The 24,949-nt window shown below is 26.3% G+C and overlaps 2 protein-coding genes across 2 annotated transcripts in view; one reads left to right on the top strand and one right to left on the bottom strand.

Moving 5' to 3' along the window:
• Nucleotides 1-830: 830 nt before the first annotated feature.
• LOC134834407 (uncharacterized) overlaps nt 831-24,949 on the bottom strand; it is an 88,306-nt gene continuing 64,187 nt past the window's right edge. The window contains exons 5-9 of the mRNA XM_063849054.1: nt 24,603-24,736; nt 18,355-18,481; nt 13,388-13,544; nt 5,296-5,546; nt 831-1,087 (exon numbers count right to left, since the gene is read on the bottom strand). Of these exons, the coding sequence (XP_063705124.1) occupies nt 849-1,087; nt 5,296-5,546; nt 13,388-13,544; nt 18,355-18,481; nt 24,603-24,736 (908 nt within the window). The 3' untranslated portion in view covers nt 831-848. The remainder of the gene's footprint in view (nt 1,088-5,295; nt 5,547-13,387; nt 13,545-18,354; nt 18,482-24,602; nt 24,737-24,949) is intronic.
• Nucleotides 15,630-17,265, top strand: LOC134833300 (uncharacterized). The gene is made up of 2 exons (XM_063847578.1): nt 15,630-15,976; nt 16,034-17,265. Exons 1-2 carry the CDS (start codon nt 15,967-15,969, stop codon nt 17,263-17,265), a joined length of 1,242 nt encoding a protein of 413 aa, XP_063703648.1. The 5' UTR covers nt 15,630-15,966.

Here is a 24,949-nt window from a genome sequence, read left to right on the forward strand (position 1 = left end):
TGTCGGCGGTTACAATTTTAATATATTCAAAAAATTTAACAAAATTTAAAAAAAATTCAGATTTTGCAATTTTTTTAATTAATTAATTAGGTAAATAAAAAATGATTTTAGTTAATTTTTTTTTAAAGCTGAAGACCATTTAACCATTTAAAAGGATGAAAACCACAACGAACAACTTTCCAAAGTTTAGAAAAATACTCTAATTAGTACAACGAAGGATAGCTTCAATTGCAAACTTTTACTTCCTCCATTTTTTTTTATTATTATTAACAATTCCCATCATCATCATCATTCATAACATAATCAAATATAAACTTTTACGAGACATAATGGTTCGGTAATGATCAAAACTCAACTAGCAGCACATCATTAACAGTTACTTTTTTTATGCAACAAGTTCATATAATTTTTTTTAATAAATTTTTTTATAATTAAATATATTTTTTTTTAATTTATCAGTGAGTACGTCCATTTTTTTTTTGTTCAATTTTTTTTATACAAAAAATACATTGAATTTATTTATTTACAAAGATTCTTTGCTTCAATTTGATAATCGTTCCTATTTTTGTTTTATTTTATTTTTTTATAAATATTTTTTTTGTTATCTCTCCTTATCTATAGAAAAAATATTTTTTCTTCTAATTGATTTAAGTTTCTTCTTAATTAATTTAGTTTTTAATTATTATTATTATTTTTAGTCACAATTGTTCTTCTTCTTCTGCTTCATAATAATTTAATGATAATTAGTAATTAAATTTATTTACATCCAATTTGAGTTTAAACAAGTATAAATCAGAATATTTTTCTCCGGTTAATGTTTTTTTGGGGAAAATGTGTGCGGAAATTGTCTATATCGTGTACGAGTAGAACGTGAAGCGATATAAACTCAGGAGGATAGTTGGCAAGCAAACAAATGCGATTTGATTACGCATGGAAAATGATTTACTTACGGGCATGGCATTGCCACCGTTATTGTTACCGCCATTATTGTTGCCGTTGCCATTCGCTTGTGCCCCATTTCCAATTGACGCAGCTGGTCCACTCATCGATGGCAATGTCGATGTTAATTCGGGTTTCTCTATCTCGACTGAAAAGACAGAAAAAAAAATCATGTTTAGTTTGTTTTTCGCGCCAAACACACAAATCGCGTAATAAAATAAAATTAAAACAAAATTGCCCCATAAAACGGCGGCGGATGAATATTTATTTTATTTGTATATGAACAATGTAAATGCCGCGTAACTGGTCGCGAATCAGAGCGAGTAACCAGGGAGAAAATAGAGGAAAACCAGATAAAATCACGATGATTAATGATTCTGCCTGCTGCTGCTAGCGATCGTTTCTCTTTTATTTGTTTTTTCTTCTGCATGGATTTTATTACTCTTAATTCTCTTCGCTTTTTTTCTGCTGGTCTTCCTTCGATTTCCGTGTGGAGAAGACAGAAACTCATTTTCCGCACAGATTATGAATGCAGAAAATTAAGATATTTCTAAAAGGGATTCCCGAGGAGAGTAATGAGTTTTTTTCTGATTATAATGATGGATGAATGGAACAGGAAAAGTTATGTAATGACCAGTCATGAAGAATAATTTACTAAAACTGCTTGAGAACATGATTTTTAGTGAAAATTAAAAAGAATATATTTAAAATCAAAAATTTATTAGAAAATTATTAAAACGACAAAATTAAAAACTCTAAAAAATAAATAAAAATATTAAAAATACTATTTATTTATTTTTTAGAATTTTTATTAATATTTAATTATATTATTTTATTTAATATTTTATTAATATTTAATAAAAATTAAGAGGCAGTTGAAATAGTTTAATAAATAATAATTAAAAAATATATCATATAAATAATTATTTTTTTTTTATTTTTTTTTTTAATTATAAAAAATTTTATTTAAAAAAAATAAATAAATAAAATATTTTAAAAATATAATAAATTTTTATAAAATTATAAATTATTATTATATTATGAATTCTAATTAAAAAATAAAATAAAATTTAAACAAATTTTTAAAAAATATTTAATTATTATTAAAAATTATTTTTAATAATTTAAATTATAAATTAGTAAAAATCATAAAGAAAAACCATCGAAAAAATAATTAAAATGCTATTCAAAAAATATTTTTTAAAAAAAAAAAAATTTTTTTTACAAAAAAAAAAAAAATTCTTGGGACACAGAGTTCCTGAAAATATTATTTGGAAAAGAATAAAAACTTTATAAATTTAAAACTAATAAATAAATCCTTTGACAGTGTTGCCAACTTCAATAACTCACACCCAGCTAACACTAACATCAAAAAAATCTGACACGTTAATAACCGAAGAACATCATCAGGTGATCAATTGGCAATTAGCTGATGGCGTTGAACATACTTCACTTTTCACTTTTAGCTATCAACACTTTTTTTCCATCATCATCCAGATTTTTTTTTTGTCCTCAAACAACATTTATTAAAAACGACTTTTTACCATGGTGCTGTTCTACTTTTTTGCCATTCATCTCATCTCAACTTGTTGAAAGCGTCAGAGTCAGTCAGTCATGTTCAATTACAACAAAAAACTTGGCACTTGCATTCATGGCGACGCATCCTCTTCGTCGTCGTTGGTTGGCGCGATATAATGAAAAATTCTTCAATGATTCGACATTCATCTCGTTTTGCAATTCAAATCTACACCTAAATAAAGCGACTGTTGGTTCGATGGCATTTGAAATGAATAGAAATTCAATATGCATTACCGGAAATTGATTTGCTATGTCACTACGTGGAATTTATTTGCATGACATGAATTACAAGTTTTCGTTCTGCGTTGCGTTCGTGTGAAGAAAAGGTAAAAACTAACTAGCTGAATGCTTAAAATTGTCAATTATGTCGATGAAGGGCTTTCTTCATTATCGGCATGGAAATGATTGAATTTATGTGACAGCCTGCCAGAGATAATGGCAAAATTTATACCGCTCCGAACCACCGCCTAATTCGAGATTAACTCGTCCTTGACAAGAAAAAAAAACTATGTTGCCTTGTTAAATTAATTTACTTTTATCTGTGTCAAAGGTCTACTGTAGTTTTTTTTTTGCTGTGCTGCCTCTACAAACTTGTTTGTAAACTTTTCTGCCTGATTGTATCGGGGAGACGACGATGGCACAAAAGGATAAACGAGTGGATTGCGGCAAAAAGTCGAGACAATAATTGTTTGAATCGGTCTATGGAGTTTGTTAAATATGTAAATTTTATTCAGTTCATTCCGTTTTTGTCTGATAAACTTTTTTTTCCTTCTTTTTTCATTAAAAGTGGTTTGAAAGAAAATTGGAACAAAAAGTGAGTGAAAGGAATCAACATCTGTCTGAAGTTGATCTTGGTTTGTGAATGTTAATTTAATACATCAAGTAAGAATGATAGTTTTTCATGATAAAATCGATTTTTGAAAAGTTTCAAGTAAAATTATATGAAAAAATAATTTTAAAACCTAAAAACATGTTTAAAAAAAAATACATTGAATTTAAAAAAAATATAAAAACTTAAAAAAGTTTTTAAAATTCGTTACATACTTTTGGGTGCTAAAAAATACAAGAAATTTTTTTCTGGGTAGAACGAAGTCTATGGGTCCACTAATTTAAACTATAAAACTAATAAATGTAGATATTACAAATCAGATTTTAATACCTTTAAATTTTTTTTATTAACTATTTTTTTAATTTTTATTTAAAAAAAATAATCTTAAAGAAAATTCATTTATGAATTAAAATTCAAATAATATATTCATATTTTCAAAAAGTTTATATTTTTTTTTTAAAAATTTATTATATTTTTTGTGCAAAAAAATTTTATTTATTTATTTTTTTTAATAAAATTAGTGAAGAAAGTTTAATTAAAAAAAAAAAAATTTAAAATTAAATAGAAATTTTAAAAATAAATAAAATTCAAAAAAATAATAATAATTTATATGATATAATTTTGAAGTTAATTATTATTTATTTCCTATTAACTTCTAATTTTTATTAAATATTAATAAAGTTTTAAATAAAATAATTAAATATTAAAAATTCTAAAAATAAATAAAATAATATTTTAAGATATTTTGTTATAAATAAAAAATTCAAAAATTTAAAAAAATAAAAATTTTTTTTTAAATTTTTAGTAAAAAAAAATGTTAAAATTTGTTGTAAAAAATTTAAATCTCTTTAAATTTTTAAAGTTCAAGTAGAAAAAAATCGAAAATTTCATTCTCTACTACGTGTAAGTGATAAATTCTTTTCTGAGTTTCTAAAAAAACTAAATGGAATCGAAAACATTTTTAAATTTTGTAACGGCCTACAATAACGGGTTGCCAATGACAGCATCCCAGCTAAACATAAACAATCATATGGTTTGAATGAGAATTCATAAAATGTGCCATGGGTTGAAAAATTGTTTATTATGAAAGATCTTTTGAAAATTTTTAAAACAAAACTCCAAACTGCAATTTATATTATTTCAAAAACATTTCTAATGCATCATAGCTATTAAAATTCTCTTTAAATACCTTATTTTCATAAAAATCCCTATAAAATATCAACAAAACATCGTTTCTCAGTAACCCCCACACATTTCCATTGTCGACAATATTTTCCACGTTCGATCAAAAGTAGGTGTAAAAAGCGTTGGCTGATTGTGTCGCAAACGCAAAAAATGGGGAGAAAAAAGGTAAACTTTTTTTTTCTAAGCAAAACTTTGTGCAAAAAGTGGCAAGTGTGCATATTTACATATGTATCAACAATCAAACAAACACGAACCTTCCACGTTGGATACGGGCTTCATTATTATTATTATCATGACGTCGACGATGATGATCATATTACATAATTTATGTGAGTGTGTGCTTTGTTAGAAAAGTTCCTTCACGAGTAGGAAAAAAAAACAACAAAAACACAAAACTTCACCTGGCTGCGAAAAACTGAATGAGGGTGTTTGGTTGGAAAAATAATAGAGAGAAAAGTTTAAAACTTTCTTTCACAAAACTTTTATAAATATTGGTTGAGAATGTTTGCGTTCGGATTATTATTATTTTCTGGTCTATCATCATCATCGACGTAAATGAAGGTTTAAAAATCGATTTTGAATCACAAAATTTTCGCTCAAATGACAGAACCGACGAAAAAAAGTATCGTGTTACTTTTTAAAAATATCTAGCCGAAAAACTTTTCAAACTTTTTTCTCTCGTTAAAATGGGATCATCTGTAATTACGTCTCATTTACACTGTTCATACTTTTTTTTTTATCACAAAATCTAAAAATTTACTTACTTTTCACCGAGTACGTTTTGTAGTCGGCATACTGCTCGCCGGGTCCCACGTGAGCCGGTATCGTTGCCAAACACGTAATTTCCAGCTTGCCATTCGAGCCAGGCTCGAGCTCAGACACCGCCACGCTCAGTTGACTGCTCGAAATTGTGGGTTTGTGTAAAGCTTTGTGCATGACGCTGCTGCTGCCGCTGTTGCCGATGTTACTGCTCGCTTCCGGCACATAGCGTCGATACTTTTTGCTGTGCGCCTGTCTGTGATACGAAAAAAAAGAAGACAGAAAAAAAATGTCAGAATGATATGGAAGTCGTTTCTCTCTAAAGGCGCAATATTTGTGTATATTTTGCATTCTTATCTCCCTGTCGCTCGGTTTCTCTCTGTGTGTATTTTGTTGATGTAAAAGTTGTAAAATGTAAAGAGTGTCAAGCTAGTCTGCGTGTTCTGTATCTAAATTTACTTCATGTCTCCTTTTTGTGTTGTTGGGGAGATTGACGTGAAGATTGCACTTGTCAACAATAAGTTTGTGCCCAGTGCACATTTCAAAATGTCTAAAATGCTTTTATGAAGTTTTGAAGAGGATATTGAAACTTTTTAAGACCTCTTAGTAATTTTTAGTGGCAATTCAAGTTAAATTAAGGCTTAAAAAATTGACCTTATGCAAATTTCAATTAATTTAAATTGTTCTAAATTCACATTGAAACTTTTAAATTTTACCCAATGAACATTTGATTGTTTTTTATTTTAATTTTTTTTTCAGAAAAAGCTAAAAAAATTAAGAAAAAATCGTCTTTGAAAGTATAAAGATTTTATGAGAATATTGGATAGAATTAAAAAAAAAACTAACCTAAAAATTTGTTTGAAGTTTCGAATGTGCGCTGGGTAAAACATGAATATTTTTGAATTAATACTGAACAGTGAGCATCCAAAAATTTCATTAAAAAACTTCAAAAGTCTTGTTTTAAATTTGATAAAAAATTTTCAATTTGACCCAATGCAAATTTGAATTTTTCTAATACTACCAAAATTTGCATTGGGCCAAATTTTTTAAAATTAATTTACTTCTTATAGACTTTAAAAGTCATTAAAAGGTTTTTAAAACTCTTTTGAACTTTAAAAATTACTTTAAGACATTTTAGAATGTGCACTGGGCTCGTAAATCTTTCTCATTTTCTCTTCGAGTATCAAAAATTATATCTGCAACTTTCAAAAGTAAAAAACTTTATCCTTTTTTTTAAATTAAAATTTTTCAAAATGACCCAATGCACATTTGAAAGAATTTAAGTCCATTAAAATTCTATTGGGTCAACTTGTCAACCTCAAAAAGCTGATTAAAGATTCTTGAAGTACTAAAAATCCCTAAAAATCACTTTTGAATGTCACTCGAGCTCCTTAGACATTTTAAAATGTGCACTGGGCAAAACTTTTACATGTGCAATCTTCACTTTCGTGTATTGTGTTCACATTTTATGATGATGGTACTTCTTTACATTTCCATCATTTTCTATAAAATGTAAATTTATGCAGCAACAACAACAACAACAAGTCGAATAATGCAAAATATGCCTGAGACACAAAAAAGAACTACAAGTCTTGTTATCATTTTGCAAGAAAGAGACTCCTTTCAGTGCTTGGGGCACTTTTGAAATGCAAGATTCGTAACAACCCAATTCTATCCGAAGCATCATGCAATTTCCGGACATTTTTTTTTGTTTCTATTTTCATTCAAAGCAATGAATAGGTAACACTTCTACCGGATTTTTGTTTTTTTTTTGCGTTTTCAACCGAAATGCAATAAAAATAATAATAGAATAGAAGATAACATTCATTGCGATGTAAGCAATGTTGATACATCCTGCGAGGGAATCGCAAAAAATAACTGACAACTGACGGAAAATGAAAAACTGAAAAAGTCACCAAGAGCTTTCGTGGAAGCGAAAAGTTAACGGACAGACTTAAAAAAAAGGGATTTTTCATTAAAAAATAGAATTTTCTACTGTTTTTCATTCATTCATCGTTCAGTGTCTGAAAAAAAAACAATAAGAAACGTTACAACGACGAATAACAATAATTTGCATGCTTTACATAAATATTTTGTTCGCAACTGCACGCCCGCGTTCCCGTCATCCACAATTCCGAACAACAATAAAAATAGATTGACTGACATTCTGACAAATGCACAGAGGCACAGACAGCACTGCACATTTCCTTTGTTCCTCAATTTTTTTTTCAGCACAATAAAAATGACGACTGCACGTTTTTTTAGTGCGAATATTTTTGGTATCATGTGCCAGCACTTTATCAGACTGAGAGAAGGAGAAACGAGAGAACTAAAATAAAAATGAAACATTTTTTTTATGGTAAATGTTATTCGTGTAAATTGTAAAACAAGCCTTATTGTGTGTCTCTCTTTACTTTACACTCGAAAGCGTAGGTTGAAGTTAATTAAATTTTGTTTTCGAATTTTTATTTTTGGATTTCTGGGTATTTTTAGATGAATGGATGAACTGAACATTTCAATTATGCAAAAAAAAGAACATGAATGTAATGTTTTAAGATTTTTAAATGACGTAAAATCAGGTATTTACATGCAATCTTTTTTTTGCAAGGATTTTTAATAATATTGAACTATTATTTTAATAATTTTTTTTTAATTTTTATAATTTATATTTATATTTATATTTATATTTATATTTATATTTATATTTATATTTATATTTATATTTATATTTATATTTATATTTATATTTATATTTATATTTATATTTATATTTATATTTATATTTATATTTATATTTATATTTATATTTATATTTATATTTATATTTATATTTATATTTATATTTATATTTATATTTATATTTATATTTATATTTATATTTATATTTATATTTATATTTATATTTATATTTATATTTATATTTATATTTATATTTATATTTATATTTATATTTATATTTATATTTATATTTATATTTATATTTATATTTATATTTATATTTATATTTATATTTATATTTATATTTATATTTATATTTATATTTATATTTATATTTATATTTATATTTATATTTATATTTATATTTATATTTATATTTATAAATTATATTTATATTTATAGTTATAAATATTTTCCTGGATTTATTTTTATATTTATATTTATATTATTTTATATTTATATTTATATTTTCATATTTAATACTTTAAGATAATATAAAACAATAACAAATTGATTGTCTCTTGAATTGTGAGAAATCTATATCATAGAATTTTGGGAATTTTCATGTTGATATAAATAAATTTCTTCAGAATTGATTTGAAATTAATTAAGAGCTAAAATTGCACTTATATATACTTAGAAGAAATATTTGAAATACTAAAAAATAAATTTAAAGATTGGTTCATAAAATTTTGTAACGCTTTTACTGTAACAATTTTTTTCGATTTATTTTGAATTTTTTTCAAAATTATCTGTCATAGTCATGAGAAAGTTTTTTTTTTCAAAAAAAATTTAAAAATTTCATCAAAATCAATAAAAAAAAACACAAATTTTGATATGTAACCTTCATTGCATACCCAAAGGATCAAAATTTCTTGTTAAGGGTGTCGACCTATTTGAATCAAAACAAAAGATTCTTTGTTACATTGATTCAAAATATATATTTAATTAAAATATTTTCCTGGAATTTCAATTTATCCATTATTATTGATATTAGACTTGTTTTCATTAAATTCAGTAAGATAATATAAAACAATAACAAATTGATTGTCTCTTGAATTGTGAGAAATCTATATCATAGAATTTTGGGAATTTTAATGTTGATGAAAATAAATTTCTTGAGAATTGATTTGAAATTAATTAAGAGCTAAAATTGCTCTTATATATACCTACTTAGAAGAAATATTTGAAATACTAAAAAAATTTTAAAGATTGTTTAAAAAAAATAAATTTAAAAAATTAGTAAAAATTAAAGTTTTATTTCACGATTCGGATAATCCTTAAATTTAAAAAAATTATTATTTTAATTTATTTTATTAAATAATTTAAAAAATTTATTAGTTTTATTTTTAATTTTATTATTTTTAAAGTTTATTTAAATAATTAATTTAATTAATATTTGACTGATTTTAAAGGTTTTAATTTTTATTATTTATTAATTAATATTAATATACTTTTGTTTATTTAATTTTTTTATTTATTATTTTAAAATTTAAATAAAAAAAATTAAAATTTAATTTTATTAATTTATTTATATTTTTTTCATTATTTTAAAATTATATTTTCTTTTTTTTAAATATCTTTTAAAGACTTAAAAAAATTATTCATCACACAATTTAATAAAATAAAGGAAATCCTTTAAAAATCATCCTGAAACTTTGTCAAAGAAAAATTTCTTCTACGTGCTGCATAATTGATTGCAAAGTGCACTTTAAACACAAAAATGAACTTTTTCAATGATCTTCTATCACTTTTTCCTTTATTTTGCATCAAAATTACAGACGACAAAAAGCATAAAATATAAATAAATAAAAGCCGAACGAACGACAGAAAATCTGAATAAAATGTGGAAACGGATTCAACAAATAAATAAATAAAACCTGCTTCACATTGCAAATAAACACATAAATTATGCAATCATGAATAAAATTTAGGTTGATCCTTCTCCATTTTTTTTTTCATTTATTCTTGTACAATTCTTACAAAACCACGTCTTTTTACGTGAGATTTACTGATTTTTTATTTTATCGACAAGTTTTCTCCTCGTCGCCACTTGGCACGAGTTCAAAACTGGAGTTATGGTTTTCGGTAAATTGTCACCATAAATGTTATGGGATAATAATGTGCACTCATTTATTTACGGCTTGTCTCGACTCGCTCTTTTGGGGATTGTTCGCCAAATAAGAAATAAAGATAAATGAGATTACATCTGATTGGCTTGGCAACGAGTGCATTCAGTCGCATCATCATCATCGATAAAAGTAGTGCAAAAATATTTTTGTAAGAAGACAAACAAACAAGCCGAGAGAGTTTGTTATTTCCATCTTGATTGTTATTGTTTTGGTTCAAAGTCTTCATAATAATAATAAAACGGTAATAGACTCGAAAATGTCGAAACTCACAAGAATCACTTGACTTCAAATCAAGAGTTTCTTTGTTTCAAACGAGAGACAAGTTTTGTGATCATTTATTTATTTTTGTTTTCCAAATGCATCTTGTTTGTCGAAAGCAAAAGATTTTCTCTGAGCAATTTTCATCAAGCAACACACTTGAAATATTCAACAAGAGTTTTAGTGTCTTTTGAATATGATTTTGTGTGTGACTAGAAGATTTATGGCAAAGACGAAGAAGGAGGAATAAGATATTTATTTTATGCTTGATGAATAAATCTGGTTACAATGTAAATATTGTCCTCTTTTTAGTGCACTTCTGCAACTTTTTTTTCCTTTTTGCAAAAACATGCTTGGATTAAGTTAATTTTATGTCAAAGTCTTGTCGTTTCATCTTTTGACGTCGATGTAAGTAAAGAGGTCTAAACGTGTAATTTTGTATTTTTTACATAAGAATTTTGAATTTGCAAAATGTGCACTGGGATTTACTTATTTCTCAAATAACCTGAGAAAATTTTAACAAATGAGTAAATCCCAGTACACATTTTGCTGATTTCAAATTATTATATGTAAACAATACAAAATTACACGTTTAGACCTTTTTACTTACTTTTAAAAACGACAAAAAACCTAAAGAAAAATTAACAAATAAGTAAATCCCAGGGCGTATTTTAAAGAAATAATTGGTTTAATCTTTTTAAATTAAAATAAAATAATAAAAAAAATAATTTTTTAATAGGATCTTATTATTTTTTATTAGATCATAAAATTTTTAAATATTTTTTTTTAATTTTGAATTTTGTACCATACAAATTATTTAAAGTTTTTAAAAACTCAAAAATCCCAGTGCACAATTTTTTATGCTTAGAGTATTTTTTTATGTTTATGTTTATCATTTTAGTACCGATTAACTAAAACAAAAGTATTTCTTTAGAATGAGATTTTCAAAATATGCATTGGGACTCCTTTAATTTTAAACGAACAGTAGGTTTGCAATTAAAGATCAAATAAAAATTTTTCGATCAGCTGATCGTTAACAAACAAAATTTAACAAATCCCAGTATACATTTTGAATTGTTTAAAAAATGAAAGGTTTTAGATTTTATCTGTTAATTTTAATATGATAAATTTCTTACATTTTAGTATTAAATTTTATCTTAAGTATTTGAAATGTTCACTGGGATTCAATATTTGTTTAAAAAACAACAAATTCCTACAAAATTTATGGTTTTTAGTTAATAAAGGATAAAATCCCAGTGCACATTTTGCAAATTCAAAACACTTATTTAATGGTACAAAATTACATGACAGTCCTCTAATTCAAACACAAGGCTTTTATGAATGCCGTCAGATAAAACAAACTAAAATAAAATAAATTTTATAAAATATAATATTCTTTCTATTCGCTTCTATAGGCTCTTTCAAGTGTCATGTCAACATGCTTCGTAATTGAACCCTGACCTTACGTACGGCGAAAATTGTTCACATTTTGTTTAAAAAAAATAAAAACTTTAATAGATAAATTTCTCTTGAAGACTGACAAATGGAAAAGAATTTTATTTAATAATAAAAGTCTCTCAAAGGACACCGATTTTAGAATCAATGAGGGAGAACAAAAGAAAAAGACAAATAATTGGAATTTTGTTCCATGGAATGGCTTTTTATTGTCTTTTTCTTTGTATTGCTTCGTTTTATTTTTTTGTTGATAATTATGATAATTTGTCATTTATTGAATGGATTGCGAGTTGAGAGGAATCGAGGAAGAGAAAGTAAGACAATTAAGGGGTATTTGACATCATTAGAGAAATGGACCAGAAAATTTATACGATTGAGTGAGATACTTAAGTGCTTAATTGGAGAAACTTAGAGACATTTGAACGATTTCAATGAAAAATTTTTAACTCAGAAGACAAGAAAATAAGATTTTTGAAAGTTTTAAAATATTTCAAAATTTTGGAAAAATATTTTTTAAACATTTAACACAAGGATAGTTCCTCTAATATTTAAAAATTATTCTAAAAATTCATAAAAAAAATTTTTCAAAAATATTAAAAATAAAAGTTGTACCTAAATGACTTTTCTGCCAGAACTTGGCACTGCTAAATAAAATAAAATATTTTTTTTTTATTTTTTTTTTTTGTAAATTTTGAAGATTTAAGTCGAAATTTAATTTAAAAATTAAATTGTCTAAAATACTATAAAATTTTAAAGTTGTCCAAAAAATTTAAAAAAAAATATTTCAAAAAATGTTTCTACAGGAAAGGGTTAAAAATTCAAATTTCAAGGAAGATCAAATTTTTGACTTTTCTGAAGTAATGATTAAAATTGGTTTTATTATAAAAAAAATATTTAAATAAATAATTAATTATTAAAAATAAAATAATTAATTAATTGAAATTAAAAAAAAAAAAATGACTTAATTTTTGAAAAATCTCGAATTTGTGAAAAATTGTCTAAAAATCGACTTAAAATCAAAGCTTAGCTTAAGTTATTAACAAAAAAAAAAAATTTCATTAAAATTTTTTTGACGTCTCAAGTAAATCATTTTTCATAAAACCTGTACTCGTAAGCCTTAAATGGCTTCAGAAATGCAAAAAAATAATTTTTCACATTTTGGACTACGAGACTTAAATTTTTTACTATTTTTTAAGGAACCATTTCTTCCTTTTAAATAAATTTTTAATTTTTTATAGTCATAAAATGAAAATTATTTCTAAAAGCTCTGAAAAACTGAAAGTAACATCCATCAAAAATTTAACAAAAAATTGATTTATAAAATTTTAAACACAAAATTGACAATTTTCAACCATTTATCAAATTTTCGATGCACTTTTGCCTCAAATTCTTTGATGTCATGCGATTTAACTTCAAATCTACTCAATTATTAACAAAGCTTATTTGCATGTTATCGATATTATAATTTTCTGTTGCTTCGTTACTGCACAAATGTTCATTTTCTCATTAAATATTTTTTTAAAAATTAATTTACCTGTGTGACTCTCTCAGCTTTTCAAATGGCTTTCTATTATTGTCATATTTGTCTAAGTAGGATTCTCCGTGGTAGCGCGTATCTACGTCAAAATTATTATCATAGTTTCCGTGCGGATGGATTTCGAAGCCGTAACTTCCCACGTCGTACGGTTCACCTGAAAATACAGAAGAAAGAAAAACCAAATTTCAGTCGAAACCACGAAAATTTTCATTTAATTGAGATATTTCGTTCGTACACTTCATTTTAAAACTATTTCCGGGTTTTTTGCAACACACACACACACACGTCTTGCGGCACAAGCTCTTAATGATATTTCAATGTAACCGGAGTGAAATATGGTGCGATCAAATATTTAAATGGGGCACGAATTTTGTGATAATTTAGACGTTACCTGCCAAAAAAGGTGTAAAAATGCGAGAATTTTGGCCTTGTGACCTCAAAAAATGTAAATTTTTTGAATTTTTAATGAATTTTGTTGAAAAAAAAAAAGTTTTTTTAGCGAAAACGTAACACATCTGTCCCATTTTAACCGAATTTCCTCCAGTTTTTGTTCATTTTCACACGAAATGCAGTAAAGGAAGAAGTTGATGCACGCAACCACAACATAAATTAGATTACCTTAATTTCTAAGCCTTCTCGAAATTGCATTACTTCACTCGCTTCAGTTTGCCTGCCAAACAACATTTTTGCGAGAAGAGAAACGATGAATAAATAAATGGAAATTGCAGCTAAAATTTATGAAAGTTGTAAAATGTTAGACGAATGGAATTTCAATGAATTGCGACGAGATGCACAGTGGGCCCAAAATTTATTTTTGGAGCCTATAATTTTAAAAAAAAATTTTTTTTTCTTAATTCATTATTAATTTTTTTAAATATTTAATTAAATTAATTTTTTTTAAGTTAATTTTATTTATTTTTAATAGAACTATGGTCGAAAAATGAAAAAATAATAAAAAAAAATATTTAAAAAATTTATTAATTATTTTATTTATTTATTTTAATTAATTAATTAATATAATAATAATTTTATTAAAATTAATTTTTTTTATCTCAAGATCGTCTCAAAATGATTTTTAAAAAATTAAATTAAATTTAAAAAAAATAAAAAAAATTAAATTAATTAAATTAAAAACGCACAGTGGTCTAAAATTGAAAAAAAATTGATCAAAAACTTACAAAAAATAAAAATTAAAATTTATAAAAAAAAAAACAATTTAAATCAGCAAAAGTACATTTTTAATTATTTTTTTATGTTTTTCGTATATTTTTAATGAATTTACAAAATAAATTATTTAATACGAAAATAAAAAAAAAAAAATTATTTTTATTTTTATAAAAATTTATTTTTTTGTTTATTTGAACTGTTTTTCTCTATTAATTTCTCCTTTTTTTACATTTTATCTTAGTTTTGATCAATTTTTTCATTTATAGACCACCGTGCCCAAAAAATTGGGCCAAAATTCACAAAACTGAAAAAATATTATTTTATAAAGCTTTTTTCTTTGGTTTTCGTCGAAATTTGTGAAATTGCCTTTATAAAATACGAATTTTTGGTCACTAATGAAAAATTCTAGTTTTTGTATTTTTCTCACTTTTATTATTTTCTTGTTTTTCGACCACCGTGCATTAAATTTCATCTCATAGCAAAATTCAAGCTTTCGATTGAAAACTTTTTTTCAGAAAAAAAAAATGGATTCGAAATTTCAATTTAAGCCCACTGTGAACCACACTTTCAACATTGAAGAATAGAGCTTTTAATATTTATTGCATAATTTGAAAATTTTTCGAGTGACAAAGCGGTTTTAAAGTTATTTCCATGCATCGCTTTAATTGCTCCTGAATTTTGCTGAATCACCGATTCGGTCTCTTACATAATGATCATTAATTTTTTTTTTATTTTTCGTTGCTGTTGTTTCACCATATTTTAATAATAGCCGTAATAAACATTCCAAATTAATTTGCGCCTCAGAGAAATGAAAAAATTTCGTCTTACGGTCTTATTTAATAAGCTTCTCGTCATTTAACACGCACACACACATGTACGCTCATTAATCAAGTAGAAAGCAATTACTTTTTGTTAACCCCATAATTCATTTGTTCGTTTTTTTTTTGTTGTTGGTGTTAATGTTGATAAAAGCTCATATAAGAAAGGTTTCAAACAAGTACATAATTTTCGGGTGCGAGAAAATGGGTCGAAATATTGCCAAAGTGATGCTTTGAATACAAAATTTTCCCGCATTTTTTGAACGATTTAATGACTTTGAGGCTTTCTGATCGTGCATTCATTAAATTTACAAATTATTGGTAGCTGGGTGGTTGGAAGTGTCATTTTGAGTGACGGAGTTGGCAACACGGTTAAGTTGACATTTTATTGTTTTGATTTAGATTTGCCGGCTAAATTACGATTTTTTGGTAATTTTTAATAAAAATCAACATGAAATTCCTTTAAATTCAGTTTAGATAAAAAATTATTGATTTATGACTCGAGAAAAAGTGAAAGAACTAGAATAATTCGTGAAATTAAGATAGAATAAACTAACAAAGTTTTTTTTATTTTCGTTTTTTTTTCGTCAAATGATGGATGGTAAGTTTTTTTTTAAAATGTTTGAATATTTTGTTTAAAATTAACTTTTATTTTCAGTTTTAAATGACGATTGTTTACGTGAGATTTTAAAGTTCCTCCAGCCTCATGAACTTTTACGCCTATACGGTGTTTGTCGACGCTTTGATTATTTCATCGATGAGATCCGAAGAAAAATTCACAGTTTTGAGTTTCAATCAATTTCCGGTACTAGATGGGAGTCGGAAAAAATACATGAAACATTAGCATTTGTAGGACCTTCAGTTAAATCTCTCGTTATAAATCGAGGAATACTTGACATTCCAAATCTTACGTTATTTGAGCTAATACACCAATTATGTCCTAAATTGGAATCCTTAAACGTTTATAGATGTACATTGCGCTCTACGGATATCTTGAATGAATTGACTTTTGTGGTTAAAAATTTGAAGTCCATCATCTTAACCGATTGTATTTTTAACAATGAATTAGGCGAATGCTTTGCTGGAGCTGATAAACTTGAAAATTTATCGATTTACTATAACAATGGGATTAATGAAGATTTTTTCAAGCATATCAAAAACTTGCAATCATTGAGTGTAATTAAATGTTCCAGCATCAAACCGAAAGAAATGTTGAAGAATAATTTAACATTGAAGAAATTAAATGTTAAGCAGAGCTTTCACATGAACAACGATTTTATTAACTTTATCACTCATAATTTGACAAGTCTTGAAGATTTAGAGTTTTCTGTAAAATCTGACTCAGATGTCAAAATTAGCTGCTTCGGTGAGATGCCAAACTTGAAACGATTATCTATATGTGGGGGATCACGTGAATTTACAACAATAATAAGAGAATTTGACTTGTTGATGGAAAATCTTAATCACAAAAAAATTATTGAACAGTTAGAATTGTCATGGTTTCATCGAAATATCATAAACTCTGTTTCAAAACTAACAAATTTAAAGTCATTATCATTGAATTTCATGGATCTGCCAGAAACTGGTCTAAAAAACTTAGAAAAGCTGAAAAAATTGGAACATGCCGAATTTCTTAGTGAATGGATTTCCAAAAATGACATTATAGAAATTGTAAAAGATCATAAAAACTTAAAATACCTTAAAATAGATCACAGCATGGACATTGAATTTCTTGAAAAAATTATAGCAATCTTAAAAATATCAAAACGTCTTAAACTTGAAATCAAATCAGGTATTGGTATGATAACCAATAAAAAAACAACAAAACAAAAATACCATAAATTGTTAAATGAAAATTCTCACATTCTAACATTGATAGAGTATTATTAAATAAATTAATTGAATTTTTATACATACTAGAGGATCTTTTTAGTCAAAATTCATATCATTGAAGGGTAAAAATTAAAAAAGATAGGATTTACGAATTTTAACTTAAACCAAAGATTGATCTCATTTCAAATAACAGAGTTCAGTCAATTTAAAAGACATTCAAATTGGCAAGCGTATTGCGGCGTAATGAAGTACAGTATTTGACTGTCGACTGCGTAGACCTCTCTGTCGGTTGATCTCGGCTTTTAGGTCCTCGGGGTTTAAAGGCCTGCTTCCTCCATTACCTGCATTGTTTTAGCGTATTGAAGTTCGTTTTACTGATCAGCAGCAAAAGCTGAACCAGCCGGTATTGATCAGCTTCATTTAGGTTCATGGCCACGGCGATGGCTTCGTTGAAACTCATAGTGGTTTAGAAGGATGATTGAAATATTCCTAAATTCTACATAACACTACTCTATATAAATTTAAATTCGTAAAAATTTAAATTATAAAATTAAGTTAATTAAAAAAAATTAAATCAAAAAGATTTAAAAATTTAAAATAAAATTTAAAAGTTAAATAACTAAATTAAAAAGCCACAAAAAACTTGACCAAAGCATGTTAAAAAATATCAAATCAAAAACATGATTTTTTATTCATACGAAAAACTTTTTTTTATCGAAAACTCACAAAGTTTACTTTCTACTTTGTTACTAAACCCGTACACTTGCCTGTTAATCAATGATCTAACTTTTTATTACCCACATTTCCATAAAATAATTACAATTTAGTAATTTAAAACATGAGAAAATAACACGAGTAACTTCAAATTAAAAAGTTTTAATTGTCTTGCGCGATGTTCCTTAGAAACAGTCTTTTAATAAAATCACGTACGAACTTTTTCACACATACGATAGGCACAAACACGCAAAACTCCATCAAACACAAATGCATTAATTAAACACATAAGCCGCATTCTTGCATATATTCATTTCACTCATCATCATCATCATCCTGATTATTGTTGTTATTAAAATTCAGAACGAAATGAATCCATTTAATTATATTTTCTCGTTTTTTTTTTTGTTTTTTTAATTAAAAAGTACGAACCTCTATTTGGTGTCGACATCATGTTCCGCAGTTGCTTAATTGGGTTGTGAGTCTTTGAGTGATCGTAGTTCTTTGGGCGATGCGCTGTTGCCAGTGGATGAAGCGCCTTCACATCCGACTCGTTAGCCTGAAAAAAATACAATAAAAAATTTTTTGAGCAAATATTTTTCTTTAGTGGTCGTTTTGTTACAAAAAAAAATAAATAAAAGAAAATTCATCATTCTTTGATAAATTTATGAGTGTTTCATACAAAAAACAGGTGTGAAAATCGCATTCACTTTTTTTTTCATTTTTTTGTAGAATCACGAGTGTTGTTTAGATTTTTTTTACCTTGCACAAGTTCACACATTTTTTTTGCCACATTTGCTAACTTTGTGTGAATTTGGATTGCCTTTGGCATTTTTTTGCTCTCTACCTTTCGTTTTTTTGTTTGTATTTGTTTGTGCTTGCCTCCCCATCAGAACAACAACATGTTTTTTATTGATAAAGAGAAAATATTTTTCTTTACATGTTTCGAGAGACGACATTCCTTTGTTCATTTTGGTTCATATTTCATAAATATTTGCCTTTCGCACACATGACGAGGGGCAAAGTGAACTTATGGTTCGAGTTTTAAAAAAGACGAAGAGCACTTAAGATGATTGATTTTTCTGACAGATTGAAAGTCACCCGACGAGCTTAAGTGGAAAAATTGAATTATTGTGAAAAAGGCGGGAAATAGCCTTCGGCGAAGACGCGATATGGTGCAGTCGCGGATTAAAAAGTGAAACGGTTGAAGGCTGTTAAGGATAGATTTTTTATATCAACAAACCATTTTTTGTTTAAGGATCTTGATATAACCTCAAATTTTAATGATTTTAGATCAAAGCTTTCGGGATTTTGATATAGATGGCAGCACTTCAATTAAAAATAATTTTCGAAAAAGCTTTTACTTTTGAAAATTTTTTTTTAAAAAACTACTTTTCTGTTTTTTTTTAACTAACTTTAGTTTTGGCAAAAAATAAAATTTTTTTTTTGCTCTTTTTTTTTTGCTCAAATAAAATAAAAAAATAAAAAAAAATTTTTTTTATGTTAACTACGCGCATTTTAAGTCAAGTTGAAAAAGTTAAGCCATTGCACAAGTTTTTCGAGTCTTTTCGAAATTTAAATATTTTTTCTCGACAAATTGGAAATAATTTTCTTAATTTTTTCTATTTTTTTATAAATTAATTATTTTTTTTAAACTTATAATTTTTTTGATTCAAAATTTTTCTTAAAATTTTTAAAGAAACACATTTTAGATAAATAAAATTAAGCAAAAAATATTTAAAAAATCCCACAAGTGCTTTTTAAGTCTTTTTTTAAAAAAATTTTGACATTGGGAATACTAATTTTTTCTGAGTTTTTAAAAATTAAATTTTTTTAATAATAAAATTTTAAAAATTTTAGATTTTTACGAAAAAGAATAAAAATAAATTTAAAAAAATCTAAAAAGAAATTTTTGAAGAAAGTGCTGCCATCTATGCATGAAATTTTGATCTAAACTTTACCCAGTGAGAAATTCTTTAATTTTTCTCGAATTAATACTAAAAAATTGAAAATTTTGCTAAAATCTCTAAATTTTTAAAAGAGGCCCTGAGGCCATAAGAAAATTAAAGTTTCTACTTTGAGGTTATAAAAAGTTTTTTACGACCCCAAGTCACATTTTAAAAATAATTCCTTTTGAATATTCTAACTTTATATTTTTTACGCCTCTGACTTTATTTCACCTTCGCTATCATATCCATTGTTTGTTCTGAGAGTCTCTGATGACATTTTTCTCGAAACACATTTTAAAATAAATTACAAAGCCCACAGATTTATGTTATTTGCATGGCACTTGGCATGCGGAGTCTGTGGAATGTTTTCAAATGGAAATTTGTTGGTTCAGTCACTGTTCGCTTCTATGCGATTATTTACATTATTATTGAGACATGTTTGAATAAAATAAATAAAATGTGCAAATAGAAAATAAGGAAATGTGATTTTTTCTCTTTTAAGAAAAAATAGAAAAAAAATCTTAAACCAAAAAAAAACTTTTTTTTTATCAGACATCTACTGTCTCGAAATCCGACTAAAGTTCAATTAAATCAAGATAATGTCATTTCGTTTTTCGTTCTATCTTGTCCTTCTTTCGTCCTAGCAAAATAAAATACTAAAAGAGACGAAAAAAAATCAAACAACAAAAAATTAATAGGATTAAAAAGGAATGAAAATTGATTCTTTTCCAATCCTTCTCCAATTATGAGAACAAAATATCGGAATTTTTCGCATGTCTGAACGGAGCCAGATCACGAACGAACGAATTGGAACTAATTTCAATCAATCAAACTCGATATCCGTCAATAATGCTCAGTTGAATCTCATATTGAGCGAGTCATTTGGGAATTGTCCGGGAAATTGCATTGAAAAAGAAAAGCGCAAAAAATAAAGCAAAAATCACATAAAAAATGAATGTCCTAAACTTGTTTTCGATTCCGCTTAATTTTTGTTGCCTGTGTTGGAAGCTTTTTTTGTTTCGTAAATAAATTCGTGCGTCAGTCGTGTGGATTACAGCAGGTTTTGATGATCAACAATGGAGACCAGAGGTATTTATTTTTGGTAAAGAATTTTTTTAAATGAATTTAAAGGTATTTTTGTCAGGTCTGTCAAGAAGTTGTTTTTACTAAAATATTTTTTTTATTTAATGAAAAAATAAAAAAAAATAATTATTTTAATTTATTTTATTTTTATTTTTTAAAAATAAAAAATTTATTCAATTGAGTTTTTAATTATTAAAAAAAATATTTATTTTATTATTATTTTGAAATTAATTAATAATTAATTAATTAAAATTTTTAAATTTTTTTTTTCAATTAAAATAATTTTTAAAAATAAAAAAAAATATTTTAATTTAATTTTCTTTTATTTTTGATTAATTAAAAAATATTTTTTAATTTAAATAAAATTTAAAAATAATTTTTATTTTTTTTAAATAATTTTTTTCACTAAATTTTTTTTTTTTAATATTTAAATTTTAAAAAAATTAAATTCAATTAAAAAAATCTTTTAAAAAATAAAAAAACGCTCTAATCTGTCAAAAAAGAAAAATCAAAAGGACGTCCTTCAAATTTGCTAAACGAACGAATGATTGACTGTGCAAATATCACTCTGACACACATGAATCCCACATTCATGTGTACATTTATTATATTTGTCGTTATTTTTATTCTATTTGTGTGTTTTTTTTGTGTTGTTAATACCGGCGGCGGCGACGGCATCAACAGACATTTTTTTTGGAGAATCGCTGCAAATTGACAGAAAAAAAATATTGATTCGGCCAATTTTTATTATTTATTTTCATTTTTTTTTATTCACACCAGTTTAGGTATTTTTCATCATAAATATGTTCGAATTGTGAATGTCAATTAAGATAAAAATTGGATTTGAAAAAAAATAAGAAAAAATTGATTATTTTTTAGAAAATTTTAGTTGAAACATTTTTTTCATGAATTTTTCGCAGGTTCAAGCACAAAAAAGAGGTAAAAATCAATAAATTCACTTTTTTTCTTTTTAGCGATAAATGTCACATTTGCTTGTGTCAGCAAAATATGTGCGATAAAGTATGTGTGCTTTCTTTCTTCGAAAATGTATTTGCAGCAAAATTTACAATATCGCTTTCGCATTCAATATTTTTTGAATCATGCCATTTTTTCTTGCTAAATTACGGGGCGGCTGACAAAAAAATAAAATAAAAAGACGTTCTTCAGAAGGTACTTCATTCATAATACAAAATCGAAAAAGAAAAAAAAATGAGAAAAAAACTAGCATTTCCGTTCGTTATGATTGAAAGCGATTCGAATCTATGACATTTTTATGGCAATGAAAATAGATAAACGATGCCATACGATGCGACGAAAACATTGAGAATGGGCAAAGAAAAATGGTTTTATTGCTTGTCTGGGTTGATGTCATAAATTAAAAAAAGTAACTTTTTTCATGTGGAAGTCGAGAAAAGTAAGGAAATTGTGCGACTTTTGAAAGTGCTTCGGGGTGAAGTCGAGATGTATTTTTCCGTTTGGTGAGGAAATATCTTTTCCCATCAAAAGAGGAATAATAATAAATGGGAAAAAAGGAAACCAGAAAACTATTAAAAAGGGTTTAAATTGAAGTTGAAATCCGACGTGATTATATTTTTATCTCGTAAATCCCTCTCGTAGTGTATTTCGATTGCAAAAATGAATTGATGGGAATAAGGCAGATGCAACGATCGAAAATGTTTCTTTATTGAATTAGCGGAAGTGCAATTTATTTGAATACCTTACTTATTTCTTTTAATTTGTTATTTTGACGATCGAATTTAAAATTTTGACTTCAATTATGCTAAGTTTACTTATTTGAAACTTCCAAGGTTAATTTCTTCGAAAATTTTTATGTTGAAAAAATATTTTTTATACATTACTTTAACGGGTAACTTAACTTAGTTTTGCTTTAATACTTTCAAGCTTATTAGATCATTATAGTCTTTACAAAATTTATCTTCAAAGCAGAAACTTTAAGGTGTATGTATCAGAAAAGTATTTATATAAGTGATTCATCATTGATGAGCCTTCTCAAATTATTTCAATGTCTACAGGTCAAACCATAAAAAGTCTTTGTTGATTGTAATGTAGACAGCATTCTCGTTCGTGAATTTTGAAACTTGTACTGGATATTCTTGTAGCTGACAGGATATTTTACATAGTCCGGTATCTAATTGAAATCAGAATTTATAAATAAAAAGGAGATTGATTCGCCTATCAAAGGAAACCACTCCATGGTCAACAAATAAAATAATGCATTTAACGTTATATGGTATAGATGGCTTTACATATTCTAAATTTTTTTTCATACAAATTCTAATTTGAAATGGTTTCTTACGTCATAGTACCGTAATTGTTTCCGTTTTGAAGCTGTTCTTTGCTCATAACCTCATAAAAGAGATCAAATTTGAATGTTTAAACTTTTTGGGTAACTTTATCAAATTTATCAAGTCCCATTATTCAGTTCAATTACAAAAAAGTCATCATCGAACACATTGTTTAAGGCTGCAATTAGAGGAAATTCATCTTCATTTTCTTCATCGCTTAAGTATTTTTTTATCGATGATCTTAAGTGAATCTTAAGTTTTTCATTTCAACATGAATAATTTTTTGAAAGTAATGTTATATGGATGACCCTTTTGGACTGCTTCAAAACAATGGAACTATAAATAATATAGAGTAAGAAAACTGAAAGTTCTATTATAACCTTTTTTTCCGACTGAAACATTTTCAAAACTTGCAATGGCCTTCCATCTTAATACTGCAATTTTTTTTTTTGAAAATTAACTAGTCGTCTCCATTTTTCCATTCTTCGTATTCATCATTTTACAAAAACAGCTGCTTTAAAAAAAATCGCATGAAAGTCAAAATATGTAGTTGCAAAGTGCTATCAATCATTTTATGATTCAATTTCACGTTCGTCTCGTGTGTTTATGTTTCACTTCATATCATTAGCACGTCTTTTTGTTCTCCCTTTAGAGGCGAGCCAGTCCCTAAATTTTCAATCAAAATCATCCTTTATCGGTCCAAAAATTTGAATGAAAGTGCTTTGCTTTGAAGCGAACCGCATACGCACGCCATAAAACTGTAAAATAGAAACCTTTCTTGATTGGTTTTTATCTCTTCTCTCGACGAAACAAAGAAGCGAACCGAACGAGGAAATTGATTCGGTTTCACTCTCTTGCGATATGTTTTATGCATGAATGGAAAGCATCGATAAATAATGCAAACAGACGGAAAAGTAGAAGAGGGGCAATAATTGGCTTAAGTTGATGTGGGTGCCAGTGTATCTAAGATTTTCTTTTGTTTTGTTTGCGTGACGTCGTCGTCTGCAAAGTGAAAACAAAAAATCAATTGAAAGGATTCGTGTCTTCACATCACGTTTCATGGCGAAAATTCAAATCGAATGGGCAATTAAGCTACTTCTACCGCGATGTTAAAAAAAACGGAAAACAGTGAGTTATCAAAAAAAAAAAACACAAACAAATAATTAATGGCGGCGATAATAATAACAACACACAATGGTCCACTATCAAAAGCAATTTCCATGTTCATTTCAGTTTTTTTTTTCAACTCACCAAAATTTATCAAATTGCAATCGCGCGCGCACATTTGATGTTGTTATTATTTTATTTTATTTTTTTTTTATAAATGAACGAAAAAAATTACCTTTTTCCCATTAATTAACCAAGTTATGTGTGGTGCTGGTTGCGCTCGTGTCGTCGTACAGTTGGCCACTAATTTTTCACTGATGAAAAATTGGCGCTTTTTAAACGTTATTCTAGGTGGACCCGTTTGAGGCACTGCTTTCGTCAAATTTCCATGCCAGCCAGCAAAAAAAAATAACAGAGAAAAAAATGTCGTTAATATAATGATGACCATCATAAAAGTAAAATATTTTGACTTGATTATTATCATCAAGTTGTTTTTTTTTCGGGGGTTGTTTTCGTTGTAATTGTAGACCGGTGTTTGTTTGAAAAATGAATGAGCGGAGGAAATATTAAAAAAGGGGACCA

This window comes from Culicoides brevitarsis, chromosome 3 (genome assembly GCF_036172545.1).
Source record: "Culicoides brevitarsis isolate CSIRO-B50_1 chromosome 3, AGI_CSIRO_Cbre_v1, whole genome shotgun sequence".
Lineage (NCBI taxonomy): Eukaryota > Metazoa > Arthropoda > Insecta > Diptera > Ceratopogonidae > Culicoides > Culicoides brevitarsis.